The sequence below is a fragment of the Brassica napus genome, chromosome C3 (assembly GCF_020379485.1).
Source record: "Brassica napus cultivar Da-Ae chromosome C3, Da-Ae, whole genome shotgun sequence".
NCBI lineage: Eukaryota > Viridiplantae > Streptophyta > Magnoliopsida > Brassicales > Brassicaceae > Brassica > Brassica napus.
The window spans coordinates 49304177-49323291 of record NC_063446.1 but is presented as its reverse complement, the minus strand read 5'-3'; the positions used below and the strand labels follow the sequence as shown (position 1 = coordinate 49323291).

The following is a 19115-nucleotide window of genomic DNA, read 5'->3' as shown; positions in this document are numbered from 1 at the left end:
AGCCGAGCAGACCTGCTTCCTAAGAAGCTCATGAACCACATCTAACTTTGCTCTAACTTCGTCCATCTGCTCCTTTTCTAGGGATGCAACAAACTTCTTCCTCTCAAAGTCAGTGTTCTTGGTGCTGCTGCTGTTTGGTAGATTCTCTATCAGTCTCACAGCCTCCACCAGATTTCCGGTGTTGAAGTTTTCCTCGCTATCTGTATCAAGAGCCATCTGATACCTCAAGGCGATACCTCTGAAGAAAGTGCTCAGCAGTTGCACTTCGTTGAATCCGTGGTGTGGACAGTCTCGCTGGAAGAACCTGAATCTGATCCATGCATCTTTGAAAGACTCTCCAGTCTCCTGCGCGAATGTAGCGATTTTGCTCCTCAAGTCTTCAGCGCGTGCCTCATCGAAGAAGTTTCGCAAGAAAGCATTCTTGATGTCGGCCCAGGATGTTAGCGATCCTGTGGGTAGCTGCTTAAGCCAGTGCATCTCTTTTCCAGTCAGAGAATACTTGAAGAGCTTGCACAATAGGTAGTCATCGGGGACTCCATCCCTACAAATAGCAGCGTTAAGATCCTCGAACCTTTCTAGATGGTCCAAAGGATGCTCGTGCGGTAACCAAGAGTAGGGTATTTGCGACACGAGTGTGTAGTACTGAGGCTTCAGCTCGAAATTCTGCTTCTGAATCTCTGGAAGTCGAATAGCTGATCTGTTGGCGTAGTACTCATCTGGACGATTGTAGTCAGCCAGTGCCCTTGGTCGAGCAGCCTCTTCTACAGGTTGAGCAGCTCCTGTAGCATTAGTATCAGGGATTACATTCCCCTGAGCGTCTAGTTTCTGACCTGTTGCATTACGCAGATGACCATCCTGGTCATACAGGTTTCCATTCTCGTCCTGTCTGAGAATAACAATCGCAACAATGTTTCGCAACTAATGATCGATCGATGTACGCGGTGTAGTATCGATCGATGTCGAACGATGTAGATCGGTCGACGATGAACGTCGGGTGTCGGTCGATGGTTGGGTGTGAGAATCAGTCGACGTGAAAGCTTGCTGCGTCGAGCAATGTGGAATGTTGGTCTATGCAGATTGTGCGTTGCAAGTGAACAGGATCTTCGGAGAATAGCAGGTGTTTGTCCTTGTTGCTTCTGGTACTGCGGGGCATGCACCTGAAAAGACAAGAAAAAATTTTGTGTCAGAATGGGGGTAGAGAAAAGAAAAATCAATAACACTAAATCTAATGGCGATCAAAGCTCCCCGGAAACGGCGCCAAATTTGATACCACTCAAATTACCTTAAGGAGTGAATTACTCTCTCAAATAGGAGGTTCAGTTGCAGTACTTAGGGATCGAATCCACAGGGAGATAGGGAACCTATTAAATCTAGTCATGTTATTAATTCTAGGTGTTTGTTGTTTTATGGTTTAAAAGTAAATAGCAATCCTAATTGAGCAAGTCTATTGCTCGACTAACAAGATGATTGAGGGTGTAACTTTTTTGGAAGATATTAGATGCAGGGTTTCTATTCAGATGTTAGAGATTATAATCCTATAGATGCCTAACAGTTGCATGCATGATATATTAGAGCTCAACTTTTTAATCACAGTGATCAGCGATGGCAATGTTTCACTAGTTAACTAACTAGATCTTAGATCTCAACTGTCGTCTTTTGATCACAAGAAAGTATCGATCGATGATCCTATATGGATATCGATCGATACACCTTTCGCAATATCGATCGATTGTCAGAAGATAATATCGATCGATAGCTTCTAGCTAAGCCCTAGGCGCGGGTTGATAATGCTCACTAGTCTCCTAGATCAGCGGTTAGCTCTCTCTAGCAGTCCTAGCATGACATATTAGATTCAGGACAGGATGATCAAGGATGCTTGACACATGCAAATTCCTAGGTTCATGTTCTAGTTAGCAAGGCTAAAACAAGCATTAAGAACAATCAATCAATGAATATCACAACTCAGCAAATCTATAGTTGGGGCTAATCCCTCTAACCTATTTGAACCCTGAATCTAACAAGTAAACTACTCAGACATAGCTAAGCAATTCATGACACAAAATATAGATAAAAACTGCATAGAATAGAATAGATGAATCAATGGAGTTCCAATCACAAATCTTTCTATGATTTTCTCTCCTAAAACTCTCTCTCTCTCTTGCTGCAAGTAAGAATACAATGGTGGCTAAAACTCCCTTTGCCTCCTAGTAGGCAAGTATATAACTATTAGGTTAAAACTCGTCAGCGGGAATATTGTAATTTGGTGAAGCCTTGGATTTAAAGTCGGCTGGAACGAAGTCGCGCATCTTGCGTCTCGACATCGATCGATGGTATAGAATGTACATCGATCGATCATAATCTTCAATCGTCGAGGCTTCTCTTCTGTATCGATCGACGGCACTGGATGTGGATCGAACGATTGCTTCTTCTTCATATCGACCTCTAATGGTCAGGTCGGATGAAATCTCTTTTAAGCTCCTAAATGCTCCATAATCATCACTTTACTCCAAGATACTCCTGAACCTGAAAACATACCTAATAGGATAGAATATATAATATATAGATAGTAAAACACTTATATACCATGGATGAAAATAGGTCAAATCCATGGTATATCACCAACCGACTTCTCCAAGACTATATAAGGGGAACCCAAACCCTAGAATAATGGATCGACATTCAGAGACTAAGAGATTAGAATTAGGGGGCTAGAATTAGGGTTTCTATAGCAAATGTTGTAGTTCCTGCTCCATTCATCAATAAAACATCCTTTAGTCTCGATTTCTTATACTTTTTCTCGCTCTTTGATACCACTCAAATTACCCTAAGGAGTGAATTACTCTCTCAAATAAAAGGTTCAATTGTAGTACTTAGGGATCGAATCCACAAGGAGCTAGGGAACCTATTAAATCTAGTTAAATTATTAATTCTAAGTGTTTGTTGTTTTATGGTTTAAACGTAAATAGCAATCCTAATTGAGCAAGTCTATTGCTCGACTAACAAGATGATTGGGGGTGTAACTTATTGGAAAGGTATTAGATGCAGGGTTTCTATTCAGATGTGGGAGATTACAATCCTATAGATGCCTATCAGTTGCATGCATGATATATTACAGTGATCAGCGATGGCAATGTTTCATTGGTTAACTAACTAGATCTTGGATCTCAACTGTCGTTTGTTATTCACAAGAAAGTGTCGATCGATGGGCCTAAAGGGATATCGATCGATACACCTTTCACAAATATCGATCGATTGTCAGAAGACAATATCGATCGATGCTTCTAGTTAAGCCCTAGGCGCAAGTTGATAATGCTCACTAGCTGTCTTGTTCAGCGGTAGCCTTTTCTAGCAGTCCTAGTATGACAGATTAGATTCAGGACTGGATGGTCAAGGATGCTTGACTCATGCAGATTCCTAGGTTCAATATTCTAGTTAGCTAATCTAGAACAAGCATTAAGAACAATCAATCAACGAATGCCACAACTTAGCAATCTATAGTTGGGGCTAATCCCTCTAACCTATTTGAACCCTGAATCTAACAGGTAAACTACTCAGACATAGCTAAGCAATTCATGACACAAAATATAAATAAAAACTGCATAGAATAGAATAGATGAATCAATGAAGTTCCAATCACAAATCTCTCTATGATCTTCTCTCCTAAAACTCTCTGCTGAAAATAAGAATACAAAGGTGGCCAAAAGCTGTCTTGCCTCCTAACACTTAGGCAAGTATATAACTATTAGGTTAAAAACTCGTCAGGGGTAATCTTGTAATTTGGTGAAGTCTTGGGTTTAAAGTCGGCTGGAACCAAGTCGTGCTTCTGCGTCTCGACATCGATCGATGGTTCAGGATGTACATCGATCGATCATAATCTTCAATCGTCGAGGTTTTTCTTCTGTATCGATCGACGTCACTGCATGTGCATCGATCGATTGTTTCTTCTTCGTATCGACCTCTTATGGTCAGCTCGGATGAAATCTCATTTAAGCTCATAAATGCTCCATAATCAACACTTTACTCCAAGATAATTCTGAACCTGAAAACATACCTAGTAGGATAGAAAATATAGTATATAGATAGTAAAATACTTATATACCATGGGTAAAAATGGGTCAAATCCATGGTATATCAACTCCCCCAGACTTACCCTTTTGCTTGTCCTCAAGAAAAACAAACAGGCAGTCTCTCTGAAAGAGTTTTGAAAACAGCTGGGACTCACAGATTTAAAACATAGATATCATCACCTCTACAATTTCGCAAACCACATCTAAAAAGTCCTAATAACAAAAGCACATTATGCAATATTCTAGCTTAGCAACCAAATTCAACTAGTCTACGACTCAGCAAATCATGTCTGACATTCCCCTCTACTAATCTCATTTCTTAGCATAAATATAAAAGTGCATGCTTTACCTTGGTAGTGTCGATCGCAGGATGCAAGGACTTTCAGACAAGTATCTGAAACTGCAGGAAAAAGTTAGTTCCTAATTTTTCTCTCTCTAATTTCTCTCGTGAATCAAAGTCTGCTTCCATTGCAGGATCAGTGACCAAGATTGGACAGGCTTTCATGAATCAAGTTTTAATGGTGGTTGCCACCAAGCCCTGTTCACTTCTTTTTGACCTATATCCAAGAATTCTTTGTGAAGCGAGCCTTGCAGATTGCCGCCTCCAAGTCCCGTTCGAATTCTTTATTTGGAATCTTTAAGAAGCAAGCCTTAATGGTCTTAGCCACCAAGTCCTGTTCAGATTCCTCCTAACTACATCCTAAGTCCTATTAAAACAATAAATCTCGGATTTTTTTTTTTTTTTAAATAAAAACTAAATACTCTAGGGTCGAAATAGAGAGAGAAAATAAATCTACATAAGGCTTTACCTTCCAGACTTGTCTGAAGAATCCGATCTCATGTATACCAAGCCCCAAGACAAGCGTTTATGTCAAGTTTAGTGTTGGAGGTCAGCTTTGGTTCCTTCAAACAATCAAGGCAAGTGTGTATAGTTGACAGGTTGATCCACTTTAGCATCTTAGAACTATCTGCAATCAGTACATCTTGAATGGTGCTAAAGAGTGGTTAGACATTCAAGTATAAATAAGGTCATCGTCCCTTTCACATAGCTAAGCATAATTTATTAAAATCTTTTTATATGAATCAGAATAAACTATATCAGTAAATTTCCCCCCAGACTTAAATTACACTGTCCCAGTGTAACACAGTCGGAGTTACGGTGGAAATAAATCATAAGTACAAATGTAACAAGTTAGGAAGATAAACCTAACCGGAGTGGGAATTGATCGATGTGCATAGGTATGCATCGATCGCCGTGTGTGAGTGTATGTCGACGTCTCGTCCACGGTTGATATGTTGGTAATCATCCTACTTGGGTCTTGCAATAAATCTGAAAGAATAAAAACGAAAATAAATACTAATAACTAAGAAAACCAATTAAAATTACCTAATAGTGGGTTGCCTCCCACTCATCACTTTGTTATAGTCATTTAGCTTGACTTTGGAGGTATGTGGCTAGTTGGTGGAAAAACAGCTACTTGTTGGGTAACAAGCATCCACTTCATCTCTAAACATTCTGGACCAAGCTGCAATGAAACTTCTTGTGGCCTCATCATTTTTGGTCCATCTCTCATCCATCTTTTGTACTGCATTTGAGATGTTCTGTAGCCTTTCTAAGATGTCTTCAATGCTGAACTGATACCATCCTATATTGTTGTAGGCGTATTCGGATAGCTCGTTCAGTTGCTCCTACATTGACTCCATGTTGTTCGGTATCAGCTGCACATCGTTTGGTGTAGACGTGGTGTCGATCGATGCGACCAAGTGTCTGTCGATCGTTGTTGGTGCTTTATTGTCGATCGATTTGAAGTGTCCTCTGTCGATCGATACTGATATCTGGTGTTGAGATGCGAGTTGCCTCTGAATGGCTTTGACTTCTTTTTGTAGCCATTCTGCTTGGCTATCTAGTCCACTGAGTTTGACGTCGAATGGAAAATAGATGTCATCACATCGCTTCTCAAGTCGTCCCTCCAAGATGTCTATAGATATGTAAAGCTTTGATGTGATCTGATCAACTTCTGATGTTGTGTAGGGAAGATGTTCTGTAGGTTTCTTGCCATCGAGCGATGTCCTGCAGAACCTATCGATCGATGGTGAACCTTCTTCCTGAATATCATGTTGATCATTAAGCTTACCAATGTCCTTCTGGACATTCATCATCTGTGCAGACAAGGTGTCCAAGTAGCGCATGATAGGTGAGGTGAAACGGTCGTGCATATCCTCGTAATATTTTAACCTATCCTTCATGGCTGGGAACCTTGTGTCGATCGATGTAATGTTGCAGATATCGATCGATGTGGCTGGTTGTGGATCATTCATGCGAATGGTATCCAAATCCTGCTGTAGCAGATCAATTCTCGTGCTCAACCAGTCCACGTTGTTGTTGAGAGGGTTGTATACGTCGTTAATCCTCATGTTGATGTATACGATCTCCCATTCATCCTTCTTCTCTGCCAAACTGTTCGGTTCTGCAGGAGTCTGGGATGTCTATGGCTTGACGTCGATCGATGTTGCTTTGTTGGCGTCGATCGATGGTGAAGTCGTAGCTTCCTTCTCAAGGATGTGCTGCATACTCTCAATCTCTGTCCTCATCTCTGCCATACTTCTGAAAAGCTCATTGTAACCTATGTCCAAATGTTGATAGGTGTCATCTACCAAAGTCTTGAGTTCATCTCCTAGCTTTTCCCGAGCTCCACAAATACTAGTCACCATCTCATTGATCTCATCCTTGGTGTAGATCTCTGGTGCCAGTCTTGTAGGTGTGAAGGAAGTGGCATGTTATGGAAGACATATGTGACTCTCTTCAAATAGGGATGCTCTCTCCAGAATTTTTCTGATGTTGTCCTTGGTAACAGGAATCATCTCACCAGCTACTCTTCTTGCGTGAACAGACTCATCTCTGTAGACACCATATTCGTCCTTCTGTTCTCATCTGAACTTTTTGGCTCCATAGCTGTCATAAGCGCGGCGTCCACATTCGTAACGTCTATCGAACGATGGTGAAGGTGCTTTATCGATCGACGTTGGTGTTACCCTGTCGAACGATGTAGAAGCAACCTTGTCGATCGATGCTTGGCCAACAGGTCTGCACGATTGGTGTGAACCAATTCCTGTTGTGGTGGCCCTTGGAAATTCGTCTGGAACAGCTGGATTGTTGTCTGGAATGCTGCGTTGTTGCATAAACAAGTTGTCTGCTCCATTGGCCAACTGAAGAATATATGCTATGTCCTCTCTGGATACTTGTAGAATCCTTCCATCCATAGCTCTTGCATGGCCATCTGAGTCCCTGAAAATACCAAATTCATTAGGCAATAGAAAGTCGTAATCAATGCTCATATTCTTCTTAGTAGATAAAGAAAGTTTAGGTTTAGAACGAGAATCGATCGATGTTGATACTGGTGTATCGATCGATGGTAGACGTTTGTCTGCTGAATTAGGGTTTTTGGATCGAATGCTCTTCCTGGATGTTCCTTCTGATTGGTTTGTGGGAGCATTCATCTTTTCTGCTTCTGTTTCGTGAGAAATAATCTGGGGTCGTGAGAAGTAATCTGGGGTGTAAAACTCCTTATATAGGTATTGGTAAACCTACTTAGAATTGGAATATTCCCTTTTTCCTTTTCTAAGGCGGCGGCTTTAATATCAATCGATGTACCAGGTGTGGTATCGATCGATGTAGAAGATCGTTTTGCTGGATGAGGGTGGGTATCGACCGATGCTGAGTAGATGCTCTCGAACGATGGTGGAGGCGTGTTGTTGAAGGAATGGGTAGAATAACGTTCATCATGCATAGCAATCTCTGTAGCTCTTTCCTTCCAGTAATCCTTATCATACTCCTCAGTAGGATCCTCATTGGATGAAAGAATCACAGTCTCCACTGCAAAACTTTCATGGAATCCACTATCTGCCCAACTGCCTATGGAATAGTCATCTCGTCCGTTCTTGTTGGGTTGTTGAAAGGCAAAGTCTGGATAGTACTGATCTGGTAATGTGGAGTAGTCTACCGGTTGCTTCCCGTTGAGCGACGTGGAATAGCATTCATCGGTCATCGGTCATCGGTGACTCATTGGAATCGATCGATGTGATAGTGTGTGTATCAATCGATTCCGAGTACTCGGTTTCGTACTCTGCTCCACAGTGGCATGCTGCAATGTAGCCAAGATCATTTCAAAGCTCCACGACGTTGACCTGTTGTCTCACAACTCGAACTAGGTCATAGTGGACGTCTGGATCTATCAGTGTCAGACACAATCTGTTGGTGTTCATGTCACATACACTCCTACTGTAGCTGGGAAAGCTCTTCCAAGCAGAAGTGAAGAGTTCCAGTTAAGATTGATGTCCAAGCATGAAAATCTACTGGGACAAGGGCATTACCAATCTGTACCTCAAGGTCTCTTATGATGCCTCCTGAGCTCCTTTCTGAAAGATCCACGAAGGTGAAAGATTCTGATGAGGGCTCTATTTTCAGACCCAGCTGGTCTGCCATAACCTTAGGTAGTATACTGACTGATGCTCCTGTGTCACAAAGGGCATGGGGAAATTCAATACCCTTTACCAAACATGGTATTGCAAACTTCCCAGGATCACTACTCTTCTTCAATGTGATCCTTAGTTTCATCCTTTCCCTGACATGATGAAACATTCTCCTAATGTCCTCCTCAGTTTCCTTCGTCTCCCTGAAGAACATCCACAGCCGGTATGTGTAATAAACTTCATCAAAATGTTTCTCCACTGGGATTCTGAGGACTCTCTTAGTGAAACCATCCATCTCCTTCTCATTAGCTTCCCTCTTACGGTGTTTAGGAATCTTCTCCTTCCTTTTCCTTAACACTCTTCCCTCAGTTGCCTCATCAACTTGCATAGGCTCTGGTGTAGTGTTTGAAGGGTTGGTTGTAGGTTCTGGTGGGTTTGCTAAAGTTTTAGGTGGTTGTCTGAGTGCGTTGATTCGGTTACTATCGATTGATGGTAATCGCACCCGGTAGGTGAGAGGTGCCCGTCGATCAATGGGAGGTGAGGGGGGTCGATCGATGTCGGTCTCTCTTTGTCGATCGACGGTTGGCTCATGCGGTCGATCGATTTTGACGTAGAAAGGGGAGGGTGGGTGAGGATGTTTTTCTGCGAATTCCTCATGAGTCATGATTCGAACTGCACTACACTCCGCAGTCGATTCAGCAGATGACGTCGATCGATGTCTGGAGTAATCTATCGATCGATCTTCATTATGGTCTGTCGATCGATGTGCATCCATTGACATCGGTCGACACCAATGTGATCCGCCGAAACTCATGGAGCTTTCAACTTCAAAATCTCCTTCTCCAAGCTTCTCATGCTTCACCACTTGCCAGAAATCATCATCTAGGATGGCATTCACGTGGTGTTTTTCTTTCTTAACTCCTACCTCTCTAGCCAAGGCTTCTTGCCTCTTTACAGTGTCTCCAGTCTGAGCCACTTGCATTTCAAGCTTCCTCACTTGAGTCCCTAAGGTCTCAATTCTTGTGTTCAGACTGTTGTAGGCCGAATCTATCTTCCCATTGAAATCCACAGTGAGTTGTTGCTGTCCTTCCAGAACTCTTTCAAGCATTGCTTCAATCTTGCTTTCCTGAGTCTGTGGTGGTGGATTCTGGTAGTATGAGTTTCCATAGCCTCTGTTGTTGTTGCTGAAAGGTTTCTGGAACTGTGAACTCTGGTTACTCCTCTAACCATAGCCATAGAAGTTTCTGTTTCCACCCTACTTTCCAGACCTCTGAAATCCAGTACCTCCAATGTAGTTCACATCTTCTTCTCCTTCCATGTCTACAGCTACTTCTCCTTCAGCTGAGCAGACTTGGTTCCTAAGAAGCACATGAACCACATCTAACTATGCTCTGACTTCGTCCATCTGCTCCTTTCCTAGGGATGCAACAGACTTCTTCCTTTCAAAGTCAGTGTTCTTGGTGCTGCTGCTGTTTGCTAGATTTTCTATCAGTCTCATAGCTTCCACAGGATTCCTGGTGTTGAAGTTTCCCTCACTAGCTGTATCAAGCGCCATCTGATACCTCAAGGCGATACCTCAGAAGAAAGTGCTCAGCAGTTGCACTTCATTGAATCTGTGGTGTGGACAGTCTCGCTGGAAGAACTTGATTCTGATCCACGCATCTTTGAAAGACTCTCCAGTCTCCTGTGCGAATGTGGCAATTTTGCTCCTCAAGTCTTCAGCGCGTGCCTCATCAAAGAATTTTCGCAAGAAAGCATTCTTGATGTCGGCCCAGGATTTTAGAGATCCTGTGGGTAGCTGCTTAAGCCAGTGTATTTCTTCTCCAGTCAGAGTATACTTGAAGAGCTTGCACAATAGGTAGTCCTCAGGGACTCCATCCATACGAATAGCAGCGATAAGATCCTCGAACCTCTCCAGATGGTCCATAGGATGCTCGTGCGGTAACCTAAAGTACGGTAGCTGCGACACGAGTGTGTAGTACTGAGGCTTCAGCTCGAAATTCTCCTTCTGAATGTCTGGAAGGCGAATAGCTGATCTGTTGGCGTAGTACTCGTCTGCACGATTGTAGTCAGCCAGTGCCTTTGGTGGAGCAGCCTCTTCTACAGGTTGAGCAGCTCTTGTAGCATCAGCATCAGGGATTACATTCCCCTGAGCGTCTAGTTTCTGACCTGTTGCATTATGCAGATGACAATCCTGGTCATACAGATCTCCATTCTCATCCTGTCTGAGAATAACAATCGCAACCATGTTTCGCGACTGAGGATCGATCGATGTACGCGGTGTAGAATCGATCGATGTCAAACGATGTAGATCGGTCGACGATGAAGGTCGGGTGTCGGTCGATGGGTGGGTGCGAGAATCAGTCGACGTGAAAGCTGCTGCGTCGATCGATGTGGAACGTTGATCTTTGCGGATCGTGCGTTCCAAGTGAGCAGGATCTTCTTAGAATAGCATGTGTTTTTCCTTGTTGCTTCTGGTACTGCTGGACATGCACCTGAAAAGACAAGAAAAAAATTTTGTGTCCGAATGGGGGTAAAGAAAAAGAATAGAATTAATAACACTAAATCTAATGGCGATCAAAGCTCCCCGGCAACGGTGCCAAATTTGATACAACTCAAATTACCCTAAGGAGTGAATTACTCTTTCAAATAAGAGGTTCAATTGTAATACTTAGGGATCGAATCCACAAGGAGCAAGGGAACCTATTAAATCTAGTTAAATTATTAATTTTAAGTGTTTGTTGTTTTATGGTTTAAATGTAAATAGCAATCCTAATTAAGCAAGTCTATTGCTCGACTAACAAGATGATTGGGGATGTAACTTATTGGAAAGGTATTAGATGCAGGGTTTCTATTCAGGTGTTGGAGATTATAATCCTATAGATGCCTATCAGTTGCATGCATGATATATTAGAGCTCAACCCCTTGAACACAGTGATCAGCGATGGCAATGTTTCACTGGTTAACTAACTAGATCTTGGATCTCAACTGTCGTTTGTTGATCACAAGAAAGTGTCGATCGATGGTCCTATAGGGATATCGATCGATTGTCAGACGACAACATCGATCGATGCTTCTAGTTAAGCCCTAGGCGCAAGTTGATAATGCTCACTAGCTGTCTAGTTCAGCGGTAGCCTTTTTCTAGCAGTCCTAGTATGTCAGATTAGATTCAGGACTGGATGGTCAAGGATGCTTGACTCATGCAGATTCCTTGGTTCAATATTCTAGTTAGCTAATCTAGAACAAGCATTAAGAACAATCAATCAATGAATACCACAACTTAGCAATCTATAGTTGGGGCTAATCACTCTAACCTATTTGAACCCTGAATCTAACAGGTAAAATACTCAGACATAGCTAAGCAATTCATGACACAATATATAAATAAAAACTGCATAGAATAGAATAGATGAATCAATGGAGTTCCAACACAAATCTCTCTATGATCTTCTCTCATAAAACTCTCTGCTGAAAATAGGAATACAAAGGTGGCCAAAAGCTCTCTTGCCTCCTAACACTTTGGCAAGTATATAACTATTATGTTGAAAACTCGTCAGGGGTAATCTTGTAATTTGGTGAAGTCTTGGGTTTAAAGTCGGCTGGAACCAAGTCGTGCTTCTGCGTCTCGACATCGATCGATGGTACATGATGTACATCGATCGATCATAATCTTCAATCGTCGAGGCTTTTCTTATGTATCGATCGACGTCACTGCATGTGCATCGATCGATTGTTTCTTCTTCGTATCGACCTCTTATGGTCAACTCGGATGAAATCTCTTTTAAACTCCTAAATGCTCCATAATCATCACTTTACTCCAAGATACTTCTGAACCTGAAAACATACCTAATAGGATAGAAAATATAGTATATAGATAGTAAAATACTTATATACCATGGGTAAAAATGGGTCAAATCCATGGTATATCACTCTTCTATTGTTTCGTAATACTAACAAAGATCCTACACAATAATCCCCTAACATTTGGACGCTAGGAGGAGGGGGGTAATTTTAACTACGTGACGATGGAAATAGAAGATACAGAAGAGCACGTTCAAGATATCCAAAGGGAGAACGAGTTGAGAGTTCAGCTCGATGTTCTCCAACATCAAGTATATGAGTTGATCAAAGCTCGGGATACAGCTACCCAGAGACCATAGCTTCTCTCGGAAGTTCAAAGCCTGAAGGCGACGGAGGCGGCAAAAACATCGAAACCCGACCTGAGTGCTTATTTCGAACAAGTGTTCGCAGAAAGGCTCCCAGTTGTACCTCCCCCCATCCGGAGGAGCGATCCTGGTTCGTACGCTGACACTCCCTTCTCGGACGAGATCGCATCAATCGAGATGCCAAGAAAGTTCGCCTTCCCTAACATGAAGATGTATGATGGTACCAGTGATCCGGATGACCACGTCGCTCAATACAAACAACGGATGCTCACTGTAGAAGTGTCAAAGGATGCAAGAGAAGTGACCACGTGCAAAGGCTTCGGATCAACTTTGATAGGCCATGCTTTATAGTGGTACATCAAACTACCTAACGGATCAATTCGCTCCTTTGCGACCCTCATTGACAAGTTCATATAGCAGTTTGCGAGCAGTAGGAGCCTGGAGAAAACCTCGGATGATCTCTACGAAATCCTTCAGCATCGATCTGAACCCCTGCGTACATACATAGCCCGCTTCAACCAGGAGAAGGTATCCATCCATGATTGCAACGTCTCCACTGCAATCTCGGCCTACAAGCGAGGTATACTCCCCGACGAGGATATGTATAAAGAGCTTACCAAGTACCAGTGCAAGACCATGGAAGATGTACTCTCCCGAGCCTAGGCTCAGGTTAAGTGGGAAGAAGACGTCGCGAGTCGAGCCAAGGCTCCACTGAAACAAGATCATAAGGTTTCCAAGAAGGCGAAGACCGATCGAGAGGAAGGATCCCACCAGAAAAGGGAAGCTGGGGGCAGAAGCCCGAACCTGTTTCCAAACCGACCCTTGGAGAGGATCGAAGGGATGAATGTGTCCATGTGGCCCGACATCTCCAACTTGACTATGTCAAAGCCAGAGCTAATCCATGTTCCGAGGCAGATGGGCCCACGGGTCAAGTGGCCTCAGAAACAGGTCAAGTGGCCTCGGAAGATGAAAGCACCTGATTCTTTCTGGAACCCAAACCGGTGGTACGACTTCCACCATTACCACGGTCACAAGACGAAAGATTGTGTCACACTAAGAATCAAGGTCAATGAGCTACTAAAGAAAGGACACCTCCGGGAGTTCCTCTCCGATAAAGCCAAGAACCTCCTCAACAAGGAGACTAACAATAAAACTCCAGAAACCGCGCCCGCTTCACCTCCAAGACAGGATAGAGTAATCCATGTCATCTCCAGTGGCTCCGAAGTAAGCGATGTAAGCCACACAGCTGCTAAGAAGAGCACCCGCAACGCCAAGAATGGCGAAGAGGATGGAAGGACCAAGCACCTGCTCTTGGGCACAGATGAAATCAGTTTCATCGCAAAGGAGCATGAGAGGGTCCCGGCCCCTTACCAAGATGCTCTAGTCATATCTCTCACCGTCGCAAACTACCTAGTAAATAGGATCCTGGTAGATAATGGAAGCTCCAGCAATATTCTCTTCCAAACTGCCTATCGCGATCTCGGGCTGGAATAAAATGCACTGACACGAAGGATCACCCCGCTCATAGGGTTCAGCGGAGAAGTGAAACAGACTTCTGGGGAGGTCATTCTCCCGGTGTACGCGGAAGGAATTAATATGTCTACCAAATTCCTTGTCGTCGAATGCAAATCTTCATACAACATGATACTTGGACGACCCTGGATTCACGACATGTGAGCCGTACCCTCGACGCTTCATTAAATGATCAAATTCCCTACTCCCTGGGGCATCAGAGCAGTTGCTGGAGATCAAGAGAATTCCCGATCTTGTTACCAAACCACTCTGAAGGGAAAGACCCAGGTCTTATAGCAATTACAGAAAAAGCCTCCGGCTTCACAAGCAGAAGAGTCGGAAGTCGAAGAAATGGACGATGTCCCATTGATCAAAGTAGATTCCTCTAGGAACCTGAGGATAGGCTCTAAGCTCGCTGAAGGTTTAAGACGGAGATTAATAGATTTCCTCCGATCTAACTCTAACTATTTCGCCTGGTCCCATAAGGACATGCCGGGGATCGATCCTGAGATCATCGTGCATAAGCTTCAAGTTGACCCCCAATATCAACCCATCAGGCAGAAAAGGAGAAAGTTTGCTCCCGAAAGAGACGAGATCATCAACGAAGAGGTCAAGAACCTGCTAAACGCGGGATTCATCAGGGAAGTCCAGTACCCCGAGTGGCTAGCTAACGTGGTAGTGATAAAGAAGAAGAATGGGAAGTGGCGAGTCTGCATATACTTTACCGATCTCAACAAAGTCTTGTCCAAAGGACCCATTCCCATTACCACATATCGACAAACTCGTTGATGCAACAGCCGGACATCAGCTGATGAGCTTTATGGATGCCTTCTCGGGCTATAACCAAATATTAATGCATCATGCGGATCAAGAGAAGACATCTTTCATGACGTCCAAGGGCATCTACTGCTACAAGGTTATGCCATTTGGCCTGAAGAATGCAGGGTCCACTTACCAAAGATTGGTAAACATGATGTTTGCAGAACAGATCGGCCAGACGATAGAGGTCTACATAGACAACATGCTGGTCAGATCGCTAGACACCAAAGATCATATATCTCATCTGCAACAGGCATTCTCCACTCTCCGAAGATATAATATGAAGCTAAACCCGGCGAAGTGTTCCTTCGGGGTCAGCTCCGGGAAGTTTCTGGAGTACATAGTGACGCACCGGGGCATCGAGGCAAACCCCGAGAAAATACAAGCTATCCACATGATTCCTTCTCCCAAGAACGTGACAGAGGTCCAAAAGTTAACAGGAAGAATGGCAGCCCTGAGCAGGTTCATCTCCAGGTTATCCGACAAGTCTCATACCTTCTTTGAAGCCCTCAAGAACCCAAAATATTTCCAATGGACTGACAAATGCGAGTCCGCCTCATCGAACTCAAAGTTTACCTAACTACGCCTCCTCTCCTGTCAAAGCCCTGGGACGGAGAGACCTTACTGCTGTATCTCACAGTGTCAGAGCACGCTGTGAGCACTGTCTTGGTGCACGAAGAGGAAAACAAGCAGCTCCCAGTCTATTACGTCAGCAAATTGCTACACGATGCAGAAACCCGCTATTGCCACCTAGAGAAGTTGGCTTTGGCCCTGGTAGTAGCAGCCCGCAAACTACGTCCCTATCTCCAACTCCATCAGATAGTAGTGGTAACTTTGTTCCCCGTCAAACTGGTCTTACATAAGTAGTAAATCTTTGGGAGATTGGAAAAATGGGCCGTAGAGCTTGGAGAATACGACGTAGTATTCAAACCAGCTACCGCAATCAAGTCACAGGTTCTGGACGACTTCGTTGCAGCAGGAGGTCGAATTACGAAGCAAAGAAAGAAAAGCTGGAGAATGGACGCTTCATGTGGACGGTTCCAGCAATGTCAGAGGGGCTAGAGTAGGGATAGTCCTGACTTCTCCCGACGGAGATACAGCTTCCAGGGCAGTTAGATGTAATTTCAAAGCAACCAACAACAAAAGCGAGTATGAAGCTCTGATCGCAGGCCTTTCACTCGCCAAACAAATGGGGGCAGAGAACGTTCAGGTCTATAGTGATTCGCAGTTGATAATCAGTCAGTTGCAAGGCGAGTATCAGGCTAAAGACGCCAGCATCATCAGGTACCTAGCGATAGCCAATCGCCTAATCGAAAAGTTCCAAAGCTGCAAGCTCACCCAGATCCCGAGGGAACAGAACTCCCAGGCGGATGCTTTGGCTAATCTAGGATCCGCCCTGGAAACCGATAGCCATATGAACACCCCCTTAGTAGTACTCTAGTGGCCAGCAACAGAAAAGAAGCTGAACCCGAAGAGGTATCGGCCATATATGAGGGTGTAACGTGGATGACCCTCTCATTCAATACCTAGAAAAAGACATTCTCCCCAAAAGCCATAGCGAAAGCCGGAGGATCAAAAAGCAGGCAGAAATTATACACAAATATAAGAGGAGCTCCATGATGGAGAATGCGGATCCCATTTAAGTGGCCGAAGCCTCGTCCTCAGGGCTCGCAGAGCTGGTTACTATTGGCCCACCATGGCGACAGACGCTAATCAACAAGCCAAGAGTTGTAGCCAATGTCAACGACATGCTCCGTTCTCTAAGCTCCCACGGAGAAACTGTAATCCGTAAGCTCACCTTGGCCATTCAGGAAATTGGGCATGGATATAGTGGGAAAGTTTCCAATGGAGCCAGGGCAGAAGGTCTTCCTCCTGATAGTCACTGACAACTTCTCAAAGTGGGTGGAAGCTGAGGCACCGAGCAGCACTACGGACTATCAGACCATGAAATTTTTGTGGACCCACGTAATCACCCGGTTCGGGATCCCGCACGAAATCGTCACAGACAACGGACCCTAGTTCGCCAGCCATGACTTCAAGAAGTTCTGCAAGGACTGGGGTATAAAGCTTACTTTTGCCACACCGAGGCACCCTCAGGCCAATGGGCAGGCGGAGTCTACCAAAAAAACAGTGGTCAACATGATAAGGAAACGTTTGGAAAAAGCTCACGGGAGATGGGCTGAAGAGTTGCATGGACTTCTATGGGCATACCGCACAACTCCAAAAATGGCAACGCGAGAAACTCCTTTCTCATTGGTCTACGGTGCATAGACAATCGTGCCCACAGAGGTGCACGTGAAAATGACGGTCTCCGGACCACTCTCTCAAGCAGAGAACGACGAATTAATGGCCTTGAGCCTCGACTTGCTTGATGAAAAAAGAGAGGCAGCCAGACTGTGAAACTGGTCCTAGCAGCATGATGTCGCCAAAAGCAACAATCGAAAGGTTAGAACCAGGACCTTCCAGGAAGGGGATTGGGTTCTACGACGAGTCTTCGACAACACGAAGGACAAAGCAGCATGGAAACTCGCCCCTGGATGGGAAGGGCCCTATAAGGTAATCAAGGTGCGGGGATCTGTAGCTTATAGGCTTAAGGATTGCCGTGGAAAGGTTCAACCTAACTGCTGGAACGCCTTACACCTTAAAACTTATCATTTCTAATACGATCTCCGGATCCGGCTTTATAATAGCTTTACTATATACTATCTATCTAAGTATCCTGGTTTTCCTACTATTTATGCTAAAGGGTCTCCAAACCAGATTTATATAATAAAAGAAGCATAAGGAAAAGCCAGCATCTTTAAAGGGGCATACGAGCTGGATCAGGTCTTCAGGGATCTTCGATCCTGGCCAACCCTTTCTTCAAAAGTGATCCGCTCACAAGAAAAACTATGGGTATACGAATCAAGCAGGAATGGGTCCGCGCAAACCTGAGTATGCTGTCAATTACCTAAGTCCCTGCACAAGGGACACGAGCCCAAATGTGCAGAGTCTCTAGTACGAAATGTGTCTAAACATGCATCAAAAACGCTGAGTGCTAAGAACGATGCAGGGGCATGAAGTATAATTGCAAAGTACTGTGCAAACCTCAGGGCTTGTACAAGGAGCAAAAAAGTGCAAAGTCCGGGAGCACAAACTAATTCCTACTTGACAAGACGGGGAGAATAGAAAAGTCTGATGAATGAGTCATCCCTCCAGGTAGACTCACACCAGCAAATAAAAGACTGGGAGCGGCTTTTGTGCAGAAAGCAGAGTACAGCGAGAAAGGATCTCGATAGTGGCTCTTCCGAGTAGCAGAAAGCGAATCCAAGGCCGAGATCGATAGTAGCTTTCCCAAGGGCAGCGGAGTGCAATCTCGAAGAAAAGACCTCCAGGTCCAAAATCACTAACCTCCGGGTTCGACCTCCGGGTCCTAAGAAGATCTAACATCCGGGTTTTATCAAAATAAACCTCCGGGTTCAAACTTCCTGATTCTAAACGATTTACGTCTAGAAGCAACCCCCGGGTTCTAAGCAAAGAAACGTTCGGGTTTCAAAAAATAACCTCCGGGTTCAAGCCTCCGGGCTCTAAGGGATTGAACCTCCAGGCCAATCCCTACATTTCAAGAACCTCTGGGTTTTCTCAAATAAAACCTCCGGTCTCACCCCTCCAAGGTTCAAAGGAACCTCCGGGTCTAACCTTCGGGACTTACTAAGAAAGCCTTCGGGCTCTAAACCTTCGGGTTTCAGCAAGAGAACCTCCGGGTCTAACCTTTGGGTTCTAATGGAAGGTCATCCGGGTTCTGAACGACTAAAACATACGGGTTCAGTCTCTTAATCAAGGCGACCTCTGGGTTTCACCAGCAAGATTCAGTACCACGATTCGACCAGGCTTAACGGGGTCCAAGAGACCCCCAAGTTACAATCTGTTCTCCAGCTACCATTGCGACTCCTACAAAAAATATTGTTCTAAGTCAGTAGTAACCTACTCAAGAGAGGTGGAATGTGACATTGAAGAAAATGGTAACCAGCAACACAAGGCAATGAGACAAAATCATCTCGGGGTCTGGAACCAACCAGGGTTCCCCCAAACCTCAAGACCG

General features: G+C 44.2%; 1 protein-coding gene and 2 non-coding genes across 3 annotated transcripts; all 3 read left to right on the top strand.

Moving 5' to 3' along the window:
• Positions 1 to 271: 271 nt before the first annotated feature.
• On the top strand, positions 272 to 379 carry LOC125584849. Its single transcript, XR_007321756.1, has one exon. It is a non-coding gene; the product is annotated as a small nucleolar RNA R71 (small nucleolar RNA).
• A 9768-nt stretch (positions 380 to 10147) lies between these two features.
• On the top strand, positions 10148 to 10255 carry LOC125584855. The gene has a single exon (XR_007321762.1). It is a non-coding gene; the product is annotated as a small nucleolar RNA R71 (small nucleolar RNA).
• A 3288-nt stretch (positions 10256 to 13543) lies between these two features.
• On the top strand, positions 13544 to 14197 carry LOC106433442. The gene has a single exon (XM_013874272.1). It carries the CDS (start codon positions 13544 to 13546, stop codon positions 14195 to 14197), a length of 654 nt encoding a protein of 217 aa, XP_013729726.1.
• The last annotated feature ends 4918 nt before the right edge of the window (positions 14198 to 19115 follow it).

Excerpts from the sequence above, each read along its gene's own strand:
- LOC106433442 (XM_013874272.1), top strand. The coding sequence starts at position 13,544 with ATGAATGTGTCCATGTGGCCCGACATCTCCAACTTGACTATGTCAAAG.